We start from the raw sequence: 25907 nt of genomic DNA, 5'->3' as shown, positions 1-25907 counted from the left end.
TTACCTTGGACTAATCCCTTCATTTTGTCACTTCACAGCTGCTACTTGGTATTATATGCAAATCTGACTGGTGTATTAAACCCTTCTCTGTTTTTTAATTCTACTCTTGAATCAGATATATTGATGTGATTATAATTATGTTTATAACTTATGATCTTGCTCATTAGCCATTTACATCTACCTATTGAAACTCTAATACTGTTCCATCATTGTTTTGACCCAAATTTCCTTCTAGGATATCCCTGCATTGTGACCCAAAAGTTGCGGAGTTATAGACAATAGGTGCAGGAGTAGGCCTTTCGGCCCTTCGAGCCATTCAATGTGCTCATGCTGATCATCAACAATCAGTACCCCGTTCCTGTCTTCTCCCAATATTCACTGACTCCGCTATCTTTAAGAGCCCTATCAAGCTCTCTCTTGAAAGTATCCAGAGAACCGGCCTCCATTGCCCTCCGAGGCAGAGAATTCCATAGACTCACAACTCTTTGTGTGAAAAAGTGCTTCTTCATCTCCGTTCTAAATGCCTTACCCCTTATTCTTAAACTGTATTTTCTGCCACTGCCTTGCTTGAATTGCCCAAGAAACTCTGACCTTTTCTGTCCTCACAGAATAATCTTTTTGGCAAAAGACGAACACTGTGCATAAGAGTAGTTAGGAACTTGTCGCCCTGATCCTCTGTAATACTCTGGCCATTTCCGTTGTTCTCTGGTACTTTGTTATTCAGTATTCACTAAAGCCTGTAACTTGATAGGCTTTGAAGATCAAGAACAAATTAAGAACTGTCCCCTTCAAAAGATTATATAGATGTGGCACAGACCGGTCGAATGGACTGTGTTTACTATGTAGAAGAAGCGGGTTTGTAGTTACCTAAACTTATAGACTTCAATATTCATACTGTTGGGTTTCAAGCCGCCCTTGATGTGCTGTTCGTCCAATTTGTGTGTGGCCTCACTCTGGTAATTGAGGAGGTCCAGGAGAGAAGGGTCAGTAAAGGGCCTGTCCCACTTGACCGTCATTTGCGCTTCATTTACGCGTCATATGTAAAATATCACGCACGCTGACGCATTGGGTACGCACACTGCGTCCCGACATCCCACGTGTATTGCGTGGTGACGCATGGTTACGTCACCGTGCGTAACCATGCGTCACCGCACGCCGCAGGGTATTCTAATGACGTCACTCGCACCAGACGGCATGATGACGCGTGATTTGCGCGCGACGTCGCACGTAACGACGCGTCCATCTATTTTACATATGACACGTAAATGAGGCGCAAATGACGGCCGAGTGGGACAGGCCCTTAAGGGAATAGGAAGTGGAGTTAACATAGTTAGCAAATGGGAGATGCATTAGGCCTTGACAGACAGAGCGCAAGTATTCAGCAAAACGGTCGATACTAGGTCTCGCCAAAGATCAGGCCACATTGGAAACACCGGATGCAGTAGACAGGGTTAGAGGACGTGCACATGAACCGCTGTCTCACCTGTTAGGACTGTTGGAGCCAACTCTGGCCTTTTTTAACCATTTGCCTACCACAAACCTCCCTCACCGATATCAACCATCAACCTACTACCTACCAGGCTTTGTCCTAGCTGATCTTTCTTCCAGCTTTCTTCCATCACACCCCACAACCAGTCTGAAAAAGGATCTCGACCAAAACCATCACCTCACCATGTTCTCCAAAGATGCTGGCTGACCTGCTAAATTACTCCAGCACTTTCCCTATAGTCCCGTAAATTATTCTGTGGAAAGTACCGAGGTAATTCCCCTTTAAGGGCCTTGATTCATTATGTTTCTACCATTATGTATTTGATAGTGAATTCCAGATTCTAATTATGCAGAGCTAAAAAGTGCACTTCACACTTTCCCCTCTTCCCTCCAAGGTCCTTCATCCAAAGTTTAAATCTACGGACCGAGGTTCTTGACCCATTCGTTAATATGCAGAACTTACCTCCATTCACACTGAAACATCAGAATATACATGCACAAAGCCCGTCCACCATTTAGTACAATTAGAGCTGATCTGCCCAAGGGTTCACCCCCTCTTTGCCAGTTGTCAAAAGCCCTCAGCTCCCTGAACTTCTGAAAATGTATCCCTTCCTCTTTAAATATCTCCAGCGATTTGTCTCCACACCCCAATGAGGTAGAGAATTGAACAGTTCACCAAGCTCTCTGAGAAATAGTTCCCAGTCCTAATCTTCCATATTTTCTCCCATTTTCAGCCCACAGTGAAATAACAAGTTGACTTTGACAACAAGACCGTGATTGGAACTGACCAAATCAAATTAGATGATAGAGTATAAATCCTCTTACCAGGGTTGCAGTCTGTTAGAAGTGAACAAATTGACAGCAGAACCTTAGAGACCGTTAATGCTGGGCTCCAGTTATCCTTCAGGATATCCAGACAGATCACTCCTTGGCTGTTGATGTTGCAATGGTAAATTCTCGTCCGGAAAGTGACCTGTCAATTTTGTTAAAAATTAACACGTGTTCTTGAAAAGTAAGAAAGCAAGCTCTAATGAACATGTGCCCAATAACATATGCTAGAAACATGCTAAAGCAGAGGACAATAAGACATGTGTATGAGCCTTTGATTCTAAATCACACAGTGCTTACATAATGAACAGGGATTCACATGGATAGGAAAGTCTTCATTTGCATGAATTTTCATACATGATTTGTTTGTTTAAGGAACTACTCACACAGACTGTGAATTCATACAAAATCATAACATATACAGGTTGAACACCAAAGTGCTGGAGTAACTCAAAGTCTGAGGTAAGGTCTCAATGTCACCTATCCATGCTCTGCTGAAATCCTGACCCGTTGAATTATTCCAGCACTGTGTCCTTTCTTCTATTAACCATCATCTGCAGGCAATAATGGTCACCACTCCCGCAACTATGGTCCGTTATAACGAGCATTTACTGTAAACAGACCAAGGCGGAGGGAGTGCTGTCTGTAGATGACTACAGAGTCGGTAGTGGGGTCGGAAACCGGGGCTCTAAATGGCCGAAGTGATGATACGGGCTGGGGATGGATCAGCAGGTCATTCCATTCACATACAGATACCATTTTATATTTGTTGTTTAAGTTTCTAGCACTCCATGGTGCTTTACGGACACAGGAGGGGTGTCATTAACATGCCATTACATTATCACGTGATCTCTGTTGGTGCAGAAAATCGGATAATCCAGAAAGGCTCTGGAACCGAGGATGCCGGATAATTGGCTTTCAACCTGTGTTGTTATTTAAAACAGCCTATCAACTATTCTTTATTTTAAAAAGAACATTTTATTTTTTATAAATCATCATATCTTTACTGTATTCTACTTCAGAATTATAAATTCTGATTCAAATTCATGTTAAGAACACATTAAGCAATTCATTTCTTTCCTCCCAATTCCCTTGCTGGATCTTTATATGTCCCTAGTATTAAGCAATTTTGTCAAAAAAACTTTTAATAATTGACAGCTTTTTGTGCATTAAAGCACTTCGATAAGGTAAGGGATGAATTTGTGGATGGGAAATCATGTCTTACATATTTGACAGACAATAGACAACAGGTGCAGGAGTAGGCCATTCGGCCCTTCGAGCCAGTACCGCCATTCAATGTGTCATGGTTGATCATCCCCAATCAGTACCCCGTTCCTGCCTTCTCCCCATATCCCCTGACTCCACTATCTTTAAGAGGCCTATTTAGCTCTCTCTTGAAAGTATCCAGAGAACCGGCCGAGAATTCCACAGACTCACAACTCTCTGTGTGAAAAAGTGTTTTCTCGTCTCCATTCTAAATGGCTTACTCCTTATTCTTAAACTGTGGCTTCTGGTTCTGGACTCCCCCAACATCGGGAACATGTTTCCTGCCTCTAGCGTGTCCAAGCCCTTAACCATCTTATATGTTTCAATGAGATACCCTCTCATCCTTCTAAACTCCAGAGTATACAAGCCCAGCCGCTCCATTATCTCAGCATATGATAGTCCCGCCATCCTGGAAATTAACCTTGTAAACCTATGCTGCATTCCCTCAATAGCAAGAATGTCCTTCCTCAAATTAGGGGACCAAAACTACACACAATACTCCAGGTATGGTCTCCCTAGGGCTGTGTACAACTGCAGAAGGATCTCTTTGTTCTTGTTCTCTACTCTATTCTACTCTACTCTTATTATGAAGGCCAACATTCCATTCGCTTTCTGCACTGCCTGCTGTACCTGCATGTTTACTTTCATTGACGGATGAACAAGGACCCCCAGATCGCATTGTACTTCCCCTTTTCCCAACTTGACACCATTTAGAAAATAATCTGCCTTCCTGTTTTTGCTACCAAAATGGATAACCTCACATTTATCCACATTAAACTGCATCTGCCATGCATCTGTCCAATTCCCTGCATTATCATAGCATCCTCCTCACAGTTCACACTGCCACCCAGCTTTATGTTATCTGCAAATTTGCTAATGTCACTTTGAATCCCTTCATCCAAATCATCGATGTATATTGTAAATAGCTGCAGTCCCAGCACCGAGCCTTGCGGTACCCCACTAGTCACTGCCTGCCATTCTGAAAGGGACCCGTTAATCCCTACTCTTTGTTTCCTGTCTGCCAACCAATTTTCTACCCATGTCAACACTCTACCCCCAATACCATGTGCCCTAATTTTGCCCACTAATCTCCTATGTGGGACCTTATCAAATGCAGCTGAGCTTTTAGAAGAAATGACCAGGGGGTTAAAGAGAGCTGGGCGGACTTGCCTACATTGACTTTAACAAGGCTTTTGATGTGGTCCCATATGGTAAATCAAAGATTAGACCACATGTTATCCTGTGTGAGCAAGCCAGTTGAATACAAAAATAGGCTTGGTGGAAGGAGACAGAAGGTTGTACTGGAGACAAGAGATTGCAGATGCTGGAATCTTGATGAAAAAAATAAGCTGGGATGAAAATGGACAGACGGCGTTGAGTTGGGACCTTCATCAAGACTGCAAATGAAAGTGGAGTGAAAATTTGTTGTGTGGTGGACAGTGAAGCAGGTTAACTGAAACAACAAAAGTATCTTGATCAAGTGAATTTTCAAGTTGAATTAGCAGTAAGGAAGGCAAATGCAATGTTAGTATTTATTTCGAGAGGACAAGAATATAAAAGCAGGTATGTAATGCTTTATAAGGCTTTATGTTTATTTTATCCTCGGAGCCAAAAGTCAAATGAAAGATATAATGCTTCACACACAAATTTAATTTCCACCCCAAATTTTTTTCCCAATCTTTACTGATGCTTGTCTAAAGTGCAACGTCAAACATTTTATTGTTGATATTCTCCACCATGCTTAAGTGCAATCCTTCATGGCAGTTCAGAACCAGTTAGAAACTGTTAATTTGTAAGTCAAATAGACAACAAAAACCAAATGCATTCAAAACACTGCCTTCTGTTCACTCAATATTTACACTGATTGTAAGTGACAGCGCAATATTAACTACTGGAAATTGGTATATTTGGATAAAGTAAAACTACAATATCTGGACAGAGTACAAGAGAAAAGAAAAGTAAATCTTAATGCTATTTTGAACAAGGACCATTTTTGATAAGAATTTAGTTTAGTCTACTTTAAACTAAAAAGAAAATAAATTCACTGAAAATAAGTTTAATTGTTTAAAGTGGCACAACATTGTTCTCTACATATCAAGAATGGCGATATGTAAAGAACAGCGCTGCGATCTGAGCATTCACTACTGTGCCAAATCTCAGGATGGATTGTGGCAAAAATATCAAAATTTATTTATGCCTACTATATTCTGTTGTGCTGAAGCAAAGCAAGAATTTCATTGTCCTATCTGGGACACATGACAATAAACTCTCTCTTGAATCTCTTGATCTTGTGCTTTTAATGGAATATGTGGTTAGGGTGGGGGTATATGGGGGAAGAATGAAAGAGTGAAATAATTTCCATTTCTGATTAAGATTCAGTTACACCAGCTGAGAAGAAAAATTATGTAAAAGGTAGGTGTAAAAAAAAAAGGGACCAGCTTGCACATGCAAACAGCCTGCAAGCAGTTGTTGTTTAGGCTCATGAATCAGACATAGGATTTAGCTGCAGTACTGCGAACGGCCATTGTTTATTGCATTGAACACAAGTCTACACGATACGATAAACTGTTATTCATCCACGGACGGAAATTGGTCTGCCAATAGTCACAACATGCAAGGTACACAAAATTAAAAGTGCAAATCAAAAGAGAATGACAAGCAACTGTTGGCTGACTGTACAGCGCCTAAACGGGAACGATCAACAAAAAAATGAACAAACATAGATTTGGGCAGAGGATTCTAAAACTAAAGTGCTCCCCCTTCCTCCACACCGGGTCCCCCTTTGTTCTCCCACCGTCCCCCATGCCAGGTCCTCGATTGTTCTTCACGGCGGTTCCCCCACACCGGCTCCCCATTGTCTCCACCACCCCCACCCCACAGTAACTCTGTGCCAAGAAACTACAAAAGAAAAATAAATAATTGTTCAATGGCAATTCCTTTTGCAGGCGGTTGTTATTATAGCTCACTCACAGGATTAATATGACTCACACAAATCCAAAATGAAGCTGAACTAACATGAAATGGGCAAGTCTTAAAAAACTTACGGCAAATTATTTTCCCCAAATCAAAGGTACTTGAGTGATTATTATTATTCCTTATAATTCTGACAAAAGCAATTTTTATTCTTCCTACAAGATTGACTAATTCTTTGTGTGAGCGAGGGCTGTCAAAACAACATACAATGTGATGTGTGGGATGACTGTGGGGATAAAGGGAGGGAAATGTAAAGGAGATATGCAGTTTCAAACACAGTTTTCAAATGACAAATGTGAATACTACATCCATTTTTGATATCATGAAGTACTGTGAAGAATAGCAGTGCGAAACCCAGGAACGCCACTTACACATTTCATTATCTCTGTATGCAGCTCCTTAGAGGGAACTAGAATCCTTGACAAGGGAATTGATGTAGACAGCAACATTGCAAGACTCCTTACATTCTGCTATAGCTCAAATGTATCAATCATTCTCAGCACGAATAACACTGCCATGTTGACAATAGCAACATCTCACCACTTACGAATCACAACTCAAGCATCCATCAATAAAAAGGGACTCAATATAACTTTCAGCTTTCAGTGACAAAGTTTGATCAATTTAAACCATTATGGCAACCAACGATACCACCAAATTATAGGCAGAAGACATCAATATGAGGTACTGTTATAAAGTCTTCTTACCTTGGGTGGTTTAAAAGGATATTCTGCTGAGAAAACGATGTCAAGGAAGAAGACGCCACCTTCGTATACTGATCCAGGGGGGCCCAGGATTGTTGATCTCCATTCATAGACATTATCACCTTTTGGACCAGCACTGAAAAAAAATGTTTTCAAAAAGACAGTGTAATAAATTTCAGAACATTGGGCATTCGAAATATTTCAGCACAAAAATAGGTTAAAAATTGTTAGCATGAACTAATGAAAATTAGCATTAAACATAGTCAGGGTTCCATGTGATTTTTCATTAGTTGCCAAAGAAACAACAGTGGGAGAACTGAGACTGGAAAAGGTAAATCACGATTGGGAGCGTGCTGAGGAATGAAGAAAAAGAGTGGGGTGGGCAACGGGGTATATGTCGCAAGGACGAAGGTTTTTAGTCAAAGGGAAACAAGGAAGAACAAGTGACTGCAACTGAATTGGGGGGGGGGGGGGAGGAGGAGAGCAAATGGCAAATGAAAGGCAGATAAACTGTCAACTGGGTAGGCTGAAATTGGAATTACAGACGGGGTGGGCAGGGGACCATATTTAACATTAGTGGAGAGGATGTCTCTAAGTCGCTGCATTTTCTTTGGCCTTCAGCCCTTTGCTCAGGGAGGGTTATGGCTAAAATCTTCATCAGATCATGACAAGCAATTGGGAGATAGGGTAAAAGAAATGCATTCTTGGACAATTCCTGACCGTTTCTTGTTATTTTTGCCAAAGCTGTTAAGGCGTGAGATTACTGTGTGTTCAGTTATGAACTGTCGTATTACTGTAGATTCAAGGCTGTTGTAATTAATTAGTTAAGTTTTCACGGTCACTTACTGTTGCAACACCATTAGGCATTCAAGACCACTAATTATTTTTTAATATGTTACAGATTTAACAATGTGTGGTCAGAGTTCATTCCATAGCAACTCGATACATCATTCAGGCATCAGATTTATAAAATAGATGGTGTATAACAACAGATTAATGGACAACACAAGTGTCATTCACCCATAAACCTGTCTGTGAACTTGTCACTGAGCTTGGACCAAATCCATTACCATATTTTCTTTTGCAAAGCCAATTATTGGAATCAATTGTGAACAAGGAAGTCAAATGTTACAGTTGCAGATCACAAATGATTCTGGGAAGCAAATTAAAATATGAATATAATTCTACTTGCTCAAGAACATAAGGATGTAAGATGCATGTTGAATTGAGAAATCAATCAACAATTAAAATGTTTCTTCTTTCACTTCCACATTCTTCCCCTCACATTGCATCACACATCCAACAATCCTAATTTAACAGCCAGCCCTCAAAAAGTGCACAATCAAGACCCTGCTCAGGACCCCGTTTCTCAATAAAGGGCCTGTCCCACTTGGGCGTCATTTGCAGGTGGCGCGCGAGGATTTTGAGCATCCCAAAATCCTGGGGTTCCGCACGTTATCGCCTCACCATGCGCCATGCGTGCACCACAACACACCAACCAATTTTTAGGATGTTGCGTAAATGACGCCCAAGTGTGACCTGCCCTTAAAGCATTTAAGCAAATCATTCTCAGTTTGATCACTGCAGATCGTACAATTAGAAAATTACTGGTTAATTTCACACATGCACTTCCCAATGTCTTAGGGTGAAGAAATCTGCATTGCAGAAGAGATCATTCGCACTAAACCATAATCTACCACCTTCCAGAAACTATTCCTGGTGATTCACCTTTCTGCTATTGCACTAAAATACACATGCTTTTAAAAATGGACACATTTATCAGATGTGCATTAATTTGAAATGTTGATCACAATAATTGCATTTTCAGATAACGGTGATCTTGTCTAAAAGAACATTTAAATCAGCAAATCAATAGTAATCCAATGACTAGGATTACATTAATTAGATAAATAGAATCATGGTAGAACACTTCAATAATTTACTGCAAAAAGAGAACAGGGAATTAATAAGCGAGTTCGGTATTCCAACTGCGCGTGCCCAGGTCATAGGTCACTGGAGATAAGCATTGGAGGGGGCGGATCTGCTCTGTGTTATCTTTGGTTATCAAACCTTCGTTTCAGTGAGCGCTTTATGCTTCGTGCTGCTCCGCGGGGTTGGGGTCCATGGTCGTGTCTCCGGTGCCGCGGGCGCCGCCCACCGAGTGCCCCATCCTCATTCGGAGGTGTCGGGCCGGGCTCGGATCCGGCGTGAGGTGGGGGGGATGGGCTCTCAGCATCGGTGGGGCTGTCACCCGGAGGGCCGGAGACCGCCGACCGCGCCACTGTCTCTGTCCAGCGGCCATCGGTTTGCCCCCTCGGTGGAGGGCACGTCATTACAAACAGTGAGTCAGTCAGAGCTGGAATAAGCAATCAGTTACACTGGAGCTGCTTGTAGTCTTCCGGCATCAAAGGCCCTGCCGATTGAGGGTGTTGTGACTCAGACGGAGAGGTTCGGTGGCGGCAGGTGCCGAGTGCCAGCCACCGGCGCGAATGCACATGGGGCGGGCCAGGCAACATCTCAGGAGAAGGGTCTCGACCCGAAATGTCACCCATTCCTTTTCTCCGGGGATGCTGCCCATCCAGCTGAGCCGCCGCAGCACCCCACATGCACCCCCGCAAACGGACGGCGGCCGTCGGGTGGTGCCGACCGAGCGCCGATGCGGATGATGCGGCGGCTCGGCTTGACGGGCATCCCCGGAGAAAAGGAATGGGTTCCTCGGTTGTAGGAGCGGAGCCGGGCTGGGCTGGTGCAGGCGCCTCCCCCCCCCTGCGCCGGCTGCGGGCCCATGGGCCGCCATTCCTGGGTCGCCCCGGATGTCTTCAACTGCCCCCTTTGGCGGGGACGGGACACCAGGGGGGGGGTGTGGCCCATCGGCGGCTCGGCAGCGACCGCGGCGCCGGGGACACGAGCTCAACCCGGGCTGCGGATGAGGCGTGGGTCTGTGTGCGCTCTCCCGTCTCCAACTGGCATCTGCCCTCTCTCTGTCTCTTTCTCGCTGTTACACCCGCTCTCCGGCACCCACCTGTTCCTCAGATTAAATATATTTTTACACTTAAATCATGAATAAAGATAAGAATTTACACACAGTTTATGCACCCAGCGCTTAGATCGCTTTTTCTTTATAGCGAGTGACCTTTGACAAATCCCATGATTCCTTGTGTCTTTCGGCATACTGAACTCGCTTATTGGTTCAAATATTAAAAAGCAGACATGATTTCAGTTTTTAAAATTATAGCATGCTATGATGCTTTTAATGAATGGGAGCTCATTTGTTAATATGCATGTATCCATCTGTTGGGTATTCATAACCCAGGTACGACCTGTACCACAAAGACCAAAACCACTGACTGCCACAAAACTCCATCTCTTAATTCCAGTTCTATTTATTTCCCAAATTATTCTTTCAAGTTGAGTCAGATGATTTGTAGCCTCGATGTTTGTTGTAATTAGATTTTTGTGAAGAACATCTCACGACAAGTGCGCAGCATTGCCAAGACAGGCCGTTATACCTTCACTGCCAGACACTGGCTGCCTCAGCTCACCCATGCCTTCATTCCCCTGTTACTTGACCACTCCAACGTTCTCAAATGATGCACTGAGCCACAGCCTGGTCTATGCCGGTCACCCAGGGTGAATTCAGCACAGAGTCTCTCACGGGAGGGGGGGGAAGGGAGGGAGAGAGGGAGAGAGGGAGAGAGGGAGAGAGGGAGAAGAGGGATAGCTTGAGAGAGGTGAAGATATGCATAGGGGGATAGGAGAGAGGAGAGAGGGAGGAGGGGGAGATGAGGGAGAGATGCGAGAGTTACTCCTTTCTCTCTTTCTCTTCTTTTAGAGAGGGAGAGGTATCTTTTACCTCTTCTCTTGCTCCTGTCTCTTTTCTTTTCTTGCTCTTTCTCTTTCTCTTCTCTTTCTGTCTCTCTCTCTCTTTCTTCCTCCCCCCTGGTGCCCCTCAGAGTTTTGACTATAGGTGCCCTGGTGCTTGCCAAGCGGGGCAAAATAGCACGGCTTTTAGGTTGCCCGACGGGACTTTAGGTTGCCATTGGCACCCGGGCAACCTTTAATTTCGAGCCCCGATAGTCTTTTCACTGACTGGATAGCACATAACAGAAAAAAAACTCTTCACTGTACCTCGGTATATGTGACTATAATAAATTAAACTTATTGCAAATTCATATCATCCACATCTGAGCACGACGCTGACGCACACTTGCGATCACACCATCCCAAATGCAAATGGGATATTAAAACAATTAATTGACCCGGTGTTTGAAATTAACAAGCACCTAACCATATTCCTTCTGTGGATTTAAAGAGCAAAACTTCAATGTATTTATGTTTTAAAATATTCATAATTTACACAAAAAATCTGAGCGATATTGAAAGTGCAAGTCCACATTTTCATGGGAAGCAATGTTATTACCATCACTTATTCCTGCTTTTATGAATACCAGATTGCATCATTTACTCCAATGATGGTTTCCCAACAGAATTATTACTTGTTTCAGTGTGCCCACTAGGAAAAGTCTGTGCAGTGCAGCACAAAGTCCTGTGTCATGCTGCTGTCCGGCACAAGCCTTGACAAATCCCTTCGTATTTCTTTCCAGAACCTTCCTAGTAAAGGTGCATTATTTAAAGAAGAGAGGCAACAGTCTTATTTCCAGCTGCCATCACAAGTGCAGCATGCAGTGTGGCTAATATGCCAGTCAGACATGAAGGATCCAAAGGGTAGGTCATTCTTGCCACTAAGCAAGTATTTTTGCTGGGATGATAACTCTGGTGTTGAAACATAATACCAATCACTTTGAGTGTACACTCAAGGAACTGCCCCACTGAATATAATTGTTACTCAGAAATGAACCTCAGAAAACATAGAAACATAGAAAATAGGTGCAGGAGTAGGCCTTGTTTACACACCAAGAGCCAGCTGACCATGGTTGATCATCCAGAATCAGTACCCTGTTCCTGCTTTCTCATCATATACCTTGATTCCATTAGCCCTAAGGGCAATATCCAACTCTCTCTGGAATACATCCAGTGAATTGGCCTCCATTGCCTTCTGTGGCAGAGAATTCCAGATTTACAACTCTCTGGGTGAATAAGTTTTTCCTCATCTCAGTCCTAAATGGCCTACCCCTTATTCTTAAACTGTGACCCCTGGATCTGGACTCCCCCAACTTCGGGAAATTTTTTCCTGCATCTAGCCTGTCCAATCCCTTAATAATTTTATATGTTTCTATAAGATCCATCAAATCACTAATGTTTCATCTGCAAATATTCTATCAGTCAAATGTTTGTGAGGTTATTAAATAGCACCCCGCTCCTCAGTGTCCAGTGGTGGCAGGAACCAAGACTATGATATATACCCACACAGCCTTTGCAGTGACTGCATTAAGCTTCAGTGAATCCCTCAGCACACATTCCTGGCACCATAACTGTTCCTTGTAGTGGATGACCAGCAAACGTCTGGCAGGCCAAAGTGTGCCTTTCATCAAGTTGAGGATCCTCAAGCAGTGATTGATGTTTGTCCAAGTGTGCGTTTTTACAAACAATCCATAAACCACAAACTCCGAGCTTAACAGCTTCCTGAATGAACTTACAAAGACCACTGCATCCATTTCCAGATTTTCTTGGCAACCATGCATTCCACAAGGATGGAAGGGTCTGATATGGAAGCCCTATCTCACCACCAGCCAAACAAGGTCCAGGTGCTGGTTTGAGTTATTTGGTGATGAGGCATTCTGCCAGATAATTTTGATAGTTGGCTACCACCAAAACGATCCATGGTCTAAGACTCCAGAACATTCTTTGTAAGCCATGCCTGATTGGCCTGTGGTCAAAGTTGTTTTATTGCATTAACATTCCTATGAGGGACAGATGGCACAGTCTAAACAGAGCAGACGGTTCTGCAGCAACAGCAGGACAAGTGCAATCACAGCAGATGGTGACACTTGGATGTTTACACACCAAGAGTCTATCCACAGCTTAATGTAACCACACACAAAAGATGGCCATTACAATAATATCTACATTGAGTATATTCTTACCTTTTTTTTGGAAGCCTGTACATCACTTCCAACCAACATGATCCATCTTGGATCTCCAGATGAAATGGCAAATGGTGTGGGTTTCCACCATGGCGGAAGAGCAAGACATGTTTCATGTCTTTGCCGTGTACAGCAACAACAAGAGCATCTCACACCTGATGGCCAGATTCTTTCCGGCAATCAAGAGCGAGCAGTGCTCCCACATTCCCAACTTGGCTATTCACTTCAGCCAGTTCTTGCTACTTGCCACAGGTCAATAGACAATAGACAATAGGTGCAGGAGTAGGCCATTCGGCCCTTCGAGCCAGCAGCCATTCAATGTGATCATGGCTGATCATCCCCAATCAGTACCCCGTTCCTGCCTTTTCCCCATATTCCCTGACTCCGCTATCTTTAAGAGCCCTATCCAGCTCTCTCTTGAAAGCATCCAGAGAACCTGCCTCCACCGCCTTCTGAGGCAGAGAATTCTACAGGTTCACCAAACCAGAATTTTTAAAGTTTATACCAAGGATGTGGGCTTTGCAGGCTGAGCCAGCATTTAATTGTCCATTCCCGATTACTCTTGGAAAGTAGGTTTGAACGTAGGTTGTAGTCCTGGAGGTGTGAGTTTACTAACAATGTAGTTGGGGAGAGTCTACCCCAGGATATTGACCCAGCAACAGTGAAGGAATGATACTTTATATCCGAGTCAGGATGGGGATGTAGCTTGGTGGGCAACTTCTAGCGCATGTTCCCATGCGCTGTCCATGGGCCTCTAGCTGGTAGTCATCATGACTTTTGGAAGGTGCTGTCACAATTATTCTTTCTATTATTTACTGATGATCGAGAGTAGACTAATGGGGTAGTACTTGACCAGGTTGGATATGTGCTACTTCGTGTGGACAGGGCACAGAAACATAGAAAAATAGGTGCAGGAATAGGCCAGTCGGCCCTTCGAGCCAGCACCAACATTCAATGCGATCATAAGGTACACAAAAATGCTGGAGAAACTCAGCGGGTGCAGCAGCATCTATGGAGCGAAGGAAATAGGCAACGTTTCGGGCCGAAACGTTGCCTATTTCCTTCGCTCCATAGATGCTGCTGCAGCCGCTGAGTTTCTCCAGCATTTTTGTGTACCTTCGATTTTCCAACATCTGCAGTTCCTTCTTAAACATATTCAATATGATCATAGCTGATCATCTAAAATCAGTACCCCGTTCCTGCTTTTCCCCATATCCCTTGATTCCTTTAGCCCTAAGTGCTAAATCTAACTCACTCTTGAAAATGTCTTTATTTTTATTTTTATTTTTTATTTTTGCCATTGCATCTCCACCATCAACCCCTGAAGTATAATTTTCCAGTCTATCCTAGCCAATTCCCGTCTCATACCTTCAAAGTCTCCTTTCTTTAAGTTCAGGACCCTCGTTTCTGAATTAACCGTGTCACTTTTCATCCTAATGCAGAATTCCACCATATTACGGTCACTGTTGCCCAAGGGGCTTTGCACAACAAGATCGCTAACTAATCCTCCCTCATTACACAATACCCAGTCTAAGATGGCCTGTCCTCTAACCAGTTCTTCTACATATTGGTTTAAAAAACCCATCCTGTACACATTCCAGGAAATTCTCCTCCTTAGCGCTGCTAGCAATTTGGTTGGCACAATCAATATGTAGATTAAAGTCACCCACGATAACTGCTGTATCTTTGCTACACCCATCCCTAATTTCCTGCTTGATGCTATCCCTAACCTCCACACTGCTTCATATCAGCATCTTCAAGTAATCAGACCAGCCAACTCATTCACCGCATATTTAATGCTATGATATCAAAGCACATATAATGTAGCAAATCACTGACTCTCTTGGAGTTACTCCACGTTTTTGTGTCTATCTTCGGTTTAAACCAGCATCTGCAGTTCCTTCTTACACATTTGTAAGGTTACATTAAATAATTTGTTTTGTTCAGAAAGAACCTAAAATGGTCTCTTAACTGTTTAGGATCTTTATTTTTATTTTTAATGTAGTTGAGAATTTTGCCTCAGGGGCATACTTAAAATCTCCACATGGTACAATGCAGCTTTCTCTATTCTAAAGCCAACCAGCTTCCATTGCAATAAAGCAACACTTCAGTCAGATCTATAATAGTACGAGGTTCAAAGCCAACTTTATGTTATACAATTCCTAGTTTTTAAGGTAACCCACACCCATTTCAAATATGGATTACATTTCAAGGCACCCACATATCTGTTCCGATGTTCCTTTCTAACTCCCACCAGTCCACCCAGGGTCTCTCTCTTTGTTCACCTTTTCCACCCTTATTTCCCACCACAATACCCATTGTTATCTTTCCCCATTTGGATCCATCACTGATCCAGTTGTGTTTCATCTGCAATGGTTGACCGTTTCTTATACCATCACCAATTTGCCCATCATTCGTCTTCATCCAGATCGACCTATCACCTACCAGCCTGTCTCACACCTTCCTCCCTTTCTACTGGATGCTCTCTCCACCCTCTCAGTCCTTATGCAAGGTCTTGACCCGAAACCCATTTATGGGCGTTTAACCCATACATTTGACTCCATCCTTACAAACTTCGTATTGTTCCTCTCTGATTCTGGTTTATTGTTAGCTACTTAGTGCTTAAACCCCCAAATCTGAAATTCCTATCACCTTATTTCTTTTTGGGCTTTACTCAAAATTTAGAGACCAAAAAAAGCCATATTGTTAATATGTGTATGTAAATAATCCAGGGTGAAAGGCTTGGCTCTTTGCTTAACAAATCTTCAAACAACTAATTGGTCAAACTGTGTCTCTAATCATAATCCATTGTTGCCAGATCACATTATGCAAACTCGTTTCCAATGCTGCAGGAAAGGATTGCTTTTACTTTGATTAAGTGCTAACCCCTTTGTATGACTTTAATTCTGGCATTCTCCGGCCTGGCCTAGCATTGATACCACAAGCTCAGTAGCCCTCGTCAGTTCAGGTCAGCTGTGCATGTTATAGTACAAAAATGTTTCCAACATGTATATAAAATCAGTATAAATAGAATAGTTCGGTACAGGGAGAATATAAAATATCTGAGCGATATCAATGTACATATCATAAAATGTTTTGTGCAAATAAACTGCACTGACTACATACATGCATGCAAGATTACACTGGGCAGATTTATATTACCTCAAAACAGATCACTTTATAAATAGTAATTACTGAAACTAAATTAATCTAAATATTCTGCATGTAATCATGCATACTGTTGAGACAGGAAGTGTATTAGCTCTGGTAGCTGCAAGTGAAATATGTCTAACGTTGTTTATGTGACAAGTGGCAAGACAACTACTGCATTAAACCAATTAACTAGCAGTCTCTGTGAGGTCACAGTACAGTTTAATTTGTTTGAGTCCAATTCATCTAAATACTTTGTACATGTATCACCACCTAATGTTCCTTTCGCCACACTTTTCAATCATGAATATGGAAAGCTCTTTCAACTGTTTTGACCTGCCTTCTGCTTTACCGTTGATGTCATATGTACGAACTTCAAGTGAAGGACAGTCACTCTTGTCCTATCTCTGGAATTTGGCTCTTTTCTCCTGGAGGCTGATGTGCGATCTTGGAGGGGTGTATAAAATCATGGGACGTGGAATTAAGAACTGTAGGCATAGGTTTAAGATGAGAGGGAAAAAGAACCAGAAGGGCAACTATTTCCACATAAAGAGGTAATGGGTAAATGAAACAAGCTGCCAGTGGAAGTAGCTGAGACAGGTACAACAACAACATTAAAAAGACATTTGGACAAGTACGTGGATAGGAGAGATTGAAAAGGATACTAGCCAAATGCAGGTAAATGAGACTAGCCTAGATGGGACATCTTGGTCACAAAGGCCAAGTTGGACTGAAGAGCCTGTTTCTGCGCTGTACTGCTCTATGACTGTTGGAACATTTTGCCTTTTTGAAGGGAGGCAGTAGAAGCAGGATACATTGGGTTGATGCAAAATATTCTCTTATGAGAGCAGGTAAGCAAAATAAAATGGTGAATATGCTATCCTTATTCATTATTATAAGCTGACAAACTATTACAAACTCTGGTTGCCACCATTCAATCACAGGAATAGCATTAGTGAATAAATGTTTTCAGGACTTTCACTTTTGCATTATTTTACATAAAGCTGACATTCAATGTCCTATTGAGGAAACAATGCATTGCTGGGGCTCTGATTGTGACATTCGGCTGAGATCAGTCCATTGATTTTGGTGCAAAGTAAAGTCATCAACTTAAGAACCCAAGTACCACCCCCATCTCCGGGTATTATTTCAATGCTCAAACACGTAATTCATTCCGATCCATCAACATCACCACGCTGGATTAATATATTGTACTATTGGGCAGTGGATCCTCAAAATGTGGTAATTTAAAGCAATTCTCTGTGCATGGAGTGCTTAGTCACATGGTAGAGAAAAGCAATACAGTGCAAAAAATACAGTACAGTGCATTTCCCAGACGCAAGAATATTTTTGGAGCACATGACAGGACTTTAAGAATGAATGTTGTGCTATATTTATGTCAATCTGTACTGAGGAAGTAACCACAACACAGGATATGAACAACTTGTGCAAAATGTTGATATGCAGTGGTTTGAATTAGCAATAACTACTGTGAAACAAAGCATTCACATTCAGTTGGATTTAGCTCTGAGGACTAAGGGAATCAAGGGGTATGGAGAAAAAGCCAGAACGGTGTACTGATTTTGGATGATCAGCCATGATCATTTTGAATGACGGTGCTGGCTCGAAGGGCCGAATGGCCGACTCCTACACATATTTTCTGTTTCGATGTTCACATCTTTTATTTTTCTGTAGCACAATTTCAATCACTGCAATCATATTTCTGAGTATATTTATCCAAAAACCTCCAAAATATATCACTGAAATCCCTGCCTCTTCTCTCATCTAAAGATAATAGAATGGAAGTAGTGCAGGTAACCTTACAGACTTTGTACTGGAGACACATCTTCAACAGTTACCATTGGCTAATGTCGCTGTGGTTGCTGCTGAGTTTCTTTCATTTCTATAAACAAAAACAATTCTAGAAATGCATCATTTTGAAAATGTAAAGGGCCTGTCCCACTTGGGCGACCTCTACCGCGAGTTCTGGCGAGTTTGCCCTCGACCCATACTCGCAGCATGGTCGCCACGAGGTCGTAGGAGGTCTTTGTAACTCTCCTTCACGCTCGAGAGTGCTCTCCGCGCACTCGAGGCCTCAGCTAGGTCGCGGCGCTTTTTTCAAAATGTTAAAAAACGTCCGTGAGTAAAAAAAGGTCGCCATGGAAAAAATCGATACTTTTTTTACTCATAGGTTTAGTCGTGGTAGGTCGGCATGTTAGTCGTGGGTAGTCGAAGGTAGTCGAAGCTAGTCATAGGTGGTCTTCATCATAGTCGAAGGGAGGTCGTAGGAGATCGACGGAGGTCACTCTCCACTATTCGGCGTCCAATTTTCCCGAAGTTAGTCGTAGCTAGTCGAAACTGGTCTTCAACATAGTCGAGGGAGGTCTTCAACATTACATTTTTTCAAACTCTCCTAAGCTCTTCTAAACTCGCCAATTAGGTCGCCCAAATGAGACAGCCCCTTTACAGGTAGTTTTGCTATAATACTTGTTCAACAACACAATTTGGATGCAACATGATTGATGTATTTATGAGCGTTAAAATGGGTTTCCCGAGCTATAATCAGGCTGAACTGGAATCCTGACCCAAAATGCCACCTATCCATGTACTCCAGAGATGCTGCCTGATCAGCTGAGTTACTTCAGGTCTTCGTGCTCTACTCAGTTTATGTGAGGTCTGTTCAAGAGTCTGATAGCAGTGGGAATGTGGACATGTTGGTCGATGTGGGCAGGTTGGGCTGAAGGGGTTGTTTCCACGCTGCATGACTCTATGACTCATAGTTCAATACTTTTCAGCATGAATTATTGAAGAGTGACAGAGATTGGAACCCAGCCATTTTTTTCCCCTCTGTGCCAACTTATTTATGATTCATTCACAACAAAGCCTGAAACGAAATTTGGAACATTATAACCTAATTATTTAAATGCATAAATTATTTGAAAAATTCTACTCCCAGCTGAAAAACATTTCCTTTCTGTTTCTGTTTTATGTCTTCCATCAATACTTCAAAATTCCCATTTGTAGAAGTTCAGATAACATTGCATGTTATTACATGCTAGATGAGCAATTTGTAATGTAAACTTTAACCAGTTTTCTGTTTGCTTTTTATACTGATGGCCCATGATCAGATTTCCCCACACTAATGTGTGCAACAGGTGCTTTAGAACATGGAACATAGAACGGTACAGCACAGGAACAGGCCCTTCGGCCCACTATGCCGGCGCCACACATGATGTCAACCAAAACTAATCCCTAGATAGACACAAAAAGCTGGAGTAACTCAGCTGGACAGGCAGCATCTCAAGAGTCAAGAGTGTTTTATTGTCATATGTCCCGGATGGGACAATTAAATTCTTACTTGCTGCAGCACAGCAGAATATGTGAATATGTAAACAGAGTACATAACAGGGGAAGAGAAAAAAAAGGAAAAGTTCAATAAATAACAAATATAATGCAATAATAATAGTCTTTTGCAGTTCAGAGCTCAGAGCTTATTCGTTGTTGTGTTTAATAGCCTGATGGCTGTAGGGAAGAAGCTGTTCCTGAACGTTACAGTTTTCAGGCTCCTGTACCTTCTTCCTGATGGCAGTGGTGAAATGAGTGTGTGGCCAGGATGGTGTTGGGTCCTTGATGATTTTGGCTGCCTTTTTGAGGCAGCGACTACGATAGATCCCTTCGAAAGTGGGGAGGTCAGAGCCGGTGATGGACTGGGCAGTGGTCACAACTTTTTGTAATATTTTTCGCTCTTGGACGTTCAAGTTGCCAAACCGGGCCACGATGCAACCAGTCAGAATGCTCTCTACCGTGCACCTGTAGAAGTTTAGGAGAATCCTCTTCGAAGTGCCAAATCTCCGTAATCTTCTCAGGAAGTAGTCGCTGATATGCCTTCTTTATAATTGCATCGATGTGTTCGGAAATATGCACGCCTAGGAATTTGAAGTTATTGACCCTCTCCACCAACATCCCCTTGATATAAACAAGATTGTGGGTCCTCAACCTGCCTCTTCCAAAGTCCACAATCATTTCCTTGGTCTTACTGATGTTGAGAGCCAGGTTGTTGTGCTGGCACCATTTGGTCAGTCGTTGATCTCACTTCTCTACTCTGACTCGTCCCCATCTTTGATTCGTCCAACCACAGTGGTGTCGTCGGCAAACTTGATGATGGAGTTCGCATTATGTCCGGCTACGCAGTCATAGAGTGAGTAAAGCAGGGGGCTGAGACTGCAGCCTTTTAATCCCATACAATCCCATACTAATTGTTACCGAGGATGAAGTGGTTCCACCAATTCGAACAGACTGTGGTCTGTGGATGAGGAAGTCAAGGATCCAATTGCAGAGGGATGCACAGAGGCCCAGTTCTGTGAGCTTGGTAACCAGCTTGGAAGGGATTATGGTATTAAACACCGAGCTGTAGTCTATAAACAACAGCCGGACGTAAGTGTTTTTATTGTCCAAGTGGTCCAATGCAAAGTGGAGAGCCAGTGAAATCGCATCCTCTATTGACCCGTTGTGGCGGTATGCGAACTGTAGTGGGTCCAGGTTTTTGTCGAGGTAGGAGTTGATGTGCACCATACAACCTCTCAAAGCACTTCATCACCACAGACGTTAGTGCCGCTGGACGATAGTCATTGAGGCACGCCACCTTACTCTTCTTGGGCATTGGTATTATTCTCTGGAGAGAAGGAACGGGTGACATTTCGGGTCGAGACCTTTCTTCAGACTGGTTAGGGATAAGGGAAACAAGAGATATAGACAGTGATGTGGAGAGATAAAAAAGCAATGAATGGAAGATATGCAAAAAAGTAACAATGATGGGCAATTGTAAGCTGTTTGTTGGGTGAAAATGAGAAGCTTGTGCGACTTGAGTGGGGGAGCGAGAGAGAGAATGCCGGGGCTACCTGAAGTGAGAGAAATCAATATTCATACCACTGGGCTGCAAGCTGTCCAAGCGAAATGTATGCTGTTCCTCCAATTTGTCTTTAGCCTCACTCTGACAATGGAGACCGAGACCAGAAAGGTTTGTGTAGGATTGGGAAGGAGAAATAAAGTACCCAACAACCGGGAGATCAGGTTGGTTCAGGTGGGCTGAGCATAGGTGTTCCGCAAAATGATCGTCCAGTCTGCATTTGGTCTCGCCGATGTATAAGAGTCCACATCTTGAACAACGGATACAGTAGATGAGGTTGGAGGAGGTGCAAGTTAACCTCTGCCTAACCTAAAAGGACTGTCGGTGTCCCTGGGCAGAATTGATGGAGGACGTATAGCGACAGGTGTTGCATCTTCTGCAGTTGCTGGGGAAGGTACCTGGGGAGGGGGTGGGTGGGAAGGGACGAGTTAACCAGGGAGTTGCCGAGGGAACGGTCTCTGCAGAAGGCGGAAGAGGGTGGAGATGGGAAAAAGTGGCAAGTGGGATCCCATTGGAGGTGGCGGAAATTTCGGAGGATTATGTGTTGTATGCGACGGCTGATGGGGTGGAAGGTAAGGACTAGGGGGACTCTCTCTGTTGTGACTAGGGGGAGGGGGAGCAAGGACAGAGCTGCGGGGTACCGAAGAGAAATGAGTGAGGGCCTCATCTATGATGGGAGAGGGGAACCCTCGTTCTCTAAAGAATGAAGACATCTCAGATATTCTAGTATGGAACACCTCATCTTGGGCGCAGATGTGGCATAGACGGAGGAATTGGGAGTAAGGGGATAGAGTCTTTGCAGGAAGCAGGGTGGGAAGAAGTGTGGTCGAGATAGTTGTGGGAGTCAGTGGGTTTGTAAGAAGTAACTACTCCCTGCTGTCTGCACATGATCTTTGTTCTCCATTCTATGCATATTCATGTGTCCATCTTAAAGTCTCTTGAATGCCACCAGGAAAAAGTTTCAGACTACCCTATTGATGCCTCTCATCATTTAATAAAATAGTCCATGTATGTCCAACCTCTCCTTATAGCTAAAACCAAGTCCAGACAGCATTCTGGCAAACCTCTCCTGTACCCTCTCCCAATCAGCCACATCCATTCCCCAATGGGATGACTGCAGAACTGCACATGATTCGAAATTTCTCATTAATATTTAGGTCAGCTTCTTATATATATCAAGTTCAAGTTCAAGTTCAAGTGAGTTTATTGTCATGTGTGCCTGATAGGACAATGAAATTCTTGCTTTGCTTCAGCACAACAGAACATAGTAGGCATTGACTACAAAACAGATCAGTGTGTCCATATACCATTATATAGAGAGTCCGGAAGTGGCGGCGCTGGTGAACGGCTGCGACTCGCCTGCAGTCCGTTTGTTTTTACTTTTTTGTGTTGTTTTTTTCGTCTTGTTTAGTTAAGTTTTTGGTTTTTAGGTTTGTGTTATGTGTGTGGGGGGGGTTGAAACAGGGCTTTCTGTCTCTCCCTTCGGGGGAATGCAACTTTCTTGTCGCATCCCCCTTCTCTGCCTCCGTCTGCACTGAGGCCTAATGGCGGAGCTGGCGACCTCGAGGCTCCGGAGGCAGAGCCTGTAGGACTCGCCCTGGGCTCGCACCCGTGAGGGCGGCCCGGCTCGACGCTGGAACGGCGCTCCCATGAGGGGCTGAGACGCTCCCGTGAGGGCGGCCCGGCTCGAGGGTAACGGCGCTCCCGTGTGGGCGGCCCAGCTCGAGGGTAACGGCGCTCCCGTGAGGGTGGCCCGGCTCGAGGTTAACGGCGCTCCCGTGAGGGCGGCCTGGCGCGGGGCTGAGACGCTCCTGTGAGGGCGGCCTGGCTCGAGGGTGGAACGGCGCTCACGTGAGGGCGACCCGGCTCGGGGCTGGAACGGTGCTCCGGTGGCTGAGACGGCGTTCTGGCGGTGGCGGCCTGAGTCCGGGGTTCGGCCGCGGGCCAGTGGACGACATCGTCAACAGCTGCGTCCGCTGGACTGGAGGGCGGCAGCTTCAACCACCCCCGGGCCGCGGTGTTTGAACCGGCCCGTTCGCGGAGCTCGGTGAGCCGCGGGACTGACTTACCATCGCCCGGTGGGGTATCGCCTCAGCGCAGAGGGAGAAGAGGAGGGAAGAGACTGCAGCCCTAAGATTTTTGCCTCCATCACAGTGAGGAGGTGCTTGGTGGACTCACTGTGGTGGATGTAAATTTGTGTTTACTGTCTGTTCTGTTGTTTATTATTGTATGTATGGCTGCAGGTAACGACATTTTGTTCAGACCGTAAGGTCTGAATGACAAATAAAGGATCTAATTCTAAAAAATCTAATTCTAATAAATATATACACACATGAATAAATAAACTGATAAAGTGCAAATAACAGATAATGGGCTATTAATGTTCAGAGTTTTGTCCGAGCCAAGTTAAATAGCCTGATGGCTGTGGGGAAGTATAATGACCAGGTTCTATTCCTGAACCTGGTCGTTGCAGTCTTCAGGCTCCTGTACCTTCTACCTGAAGGTAGCAGGGAGATGAGTGTGTGGCCAGGATGGTGTGGGTCCTTGATGATACTGTCAGCCTTTTTGAGGCAGCGACTGCGATAGATCCCCTCGATGGAAGGGAGGTCAGAGCCGATGATGGACTGGGCAGTGTTTACTACTTTTTGTAGTCTTTTCCTCTCCAGGGCGCTCAAGTTGCCGGACCAAGCCATGATGCAACCGGTCAGCATGCTCTCTACTGTGCACCTGTAGAAATTAGAGAGAGTCCTCCTTGACAAACCGACTATCCATAATCTTCTCAGGACGTAGAGGCGCTGATGTGCTTTCTTAATAATTGCATCAGTGTTCTCGGACCATAATATAGAAAGAATCAGTAACTCCAAACACGTCGCAATGAAATAGCCACATCCCCTTTCAAGATTTTAGCAACATATTCAATGTTGTTCCTCCTTTGACAAAGATCTGCCAATGTCAGCTTTTATCAGTTTTGCTCGTGCATGCGAAGGCATTGTACTAAAAAGCCATTGTCTTTACTAATAAATTATGTTGAATGGAAACCCAAGAACAACATGCCCAAATAAATCTGTACAAAATCTAATTACAATAGCATTTACATGAACATCTAGCTTGAATATTTATCGCAGTCGTTGCCTCAAAAAGGCTGGCAGTATCATCAAGGACCCACACCACCCTGGCCACACACTCATCTCCCTGCTACCTTCAGGTAGAAGGTACAGGAGCCTGAAGACTGCAACAACCAGGTTCAGGAATAGCTACTTCCCCACAGCCATCAGGCTATTAAAACTGGCTCGGACAAAACTCTGAACATTAATAACCCATTATCTGCACTTGATGTCATCTGCAGTTTATTCATGTGTGTATATATTTATATTATGGTATATGGACACACTGATCTGTTTTGTAGTAAATGCCTACTATGTTCTGTGTGCTGAGGCAAAGCAAGAATTTCATTGTCCTATCAGGGACACATGACAATAAACTTGACTTGACTACACAATGAGCATAAAATGTAACATTTTGAGGAATACATTCATGTCAATCTGGCTTCTGTATAGATTTGTGGAAAAGCATTTGTTTTTACAAGTTTGAGTGTGACTAGATTACTATTTTCACCTGTAGTAGCTTGTTTGATCAACTTCAGTTATTCTGAAACTGAAAGTAATAATTTTAATTAAAATGTTATTCATAATTCATGTTATCAAGATCAAGGTGGACTGTTGCCTTCGGAATTAATTTTGAGGCAAAAATCAAATTTTTTGAAAAGATGAAATACCTTAAAAATGAAATACTCAAAATGTATTGAAAAAAATACCCATTCCTTCTCTCCAGAGATGCTGCCTGTCCCACTGAGTTACTGCAGCATTTTGTGTCTACCTTCGATTTAAACCAGCATCTGCAGTTCTTTCCTGCACATTTGCTGTCAGTTGGCCTCTTCAGTTGGCCTCTTCAGTTGGCCTCTTCCTTCTCCCCCAGAGTCAACGTGTGTGTGTGTGCGTGCGCGCGCATGTGTGCCTTTATATTTTCGCCAAAATACGTGGTAGCGATAAAATGTTTACATATTCTGACACATTTTCCCCCTCTAAGCAGTGATCACAAGGTTTGATGCGATATTTCACGACTTATCGGTGATTAAAGTTTAAAAAAAAGCAAAACCTTATTTTAAGCTTCGACTGATGATGTCACAATGAGGTGGGTGGCCACGATGGCTCTGGTCGGCGCCCGTTTCACACACAGAATATTCCACGAGCTTCAAGTGACGTCAGGGGGAGGGCCACATTTAAATGAACGTTCCGCTTTTTCCGACCCGGTCTCCTACCCGACGCTCCAGCTGGGGTTTTACGCGGCCATCAAGATCGCGGCGGTGAGAACTCGCGACGATGGGGCCGCGGCGGCGGTGACACATCGTGACGGCAGTGGGGTCCAGGCCTGTTGGTTGGCTCGGTGAGAGTTGAGCTGGGGTTGCCGCTTCTTCTCTGCACTAGCTGTGGGCCTGGGGCTGCTGTTGTCGTCGGTCTAGGCCTATCGGTTGGCCTGGCCTGAGTAGAG

The 25907-nt window shown here is 43.8% G+C and overlaps 1 protein-coding gene across 4 annotated transcripts in view; it reads right to left on the bottom strand.

Moving 5' to 3' along the window:
• The window catches only part of LOC116989430 (ubiquitin-conjugating enzyme E2 E1-like), an 88237-nt gene that overhangs the window by 7529 nt on the left and 54801 nt on the right, over nt 1–25907 (bottom strand). For all 4 annotated transcript variants that reach the window (XM_033046808.1, XM_033046818.1, XM_033046825.1 and 1 more), the window contains exons 4-5: nt 7263–7395; nt 2314–2461 (exon numbers count right to left, since the gene is read on the bottom strand). In XM_033046808.1, coding sequence (XP_032902699.1) covers nt 2314–2461; nt 7263–7395 — 281 coding nt within the window. The remainder of the gene's footprint in view (nt 1–2313; nt 2462–7262; nt 7396–25907) is intronic.

The sequence above is a fragment of the Amblyraja radiata genome, chromosome 2 (genome assembly GCF_010909765.2).
Source record: "Amblyraja radiata isolate CabotCenter1 chromosome 2, sAmbRad1.1.pri, whole genome shotgun sequence".
NCBI classification, from domain to species: domain Eukaryota; kingdom Metazoa; phylum Chordata; class Chondrichthyes; order Rajiformes; family Rajidae; genus Amblyraja; species Amblyraja radiata.
The sequence above is the reverse complement of the archived record's forward strand: the minus strand, read 5'-3'. Positions and strand labels throughout refer to the sequence as shown.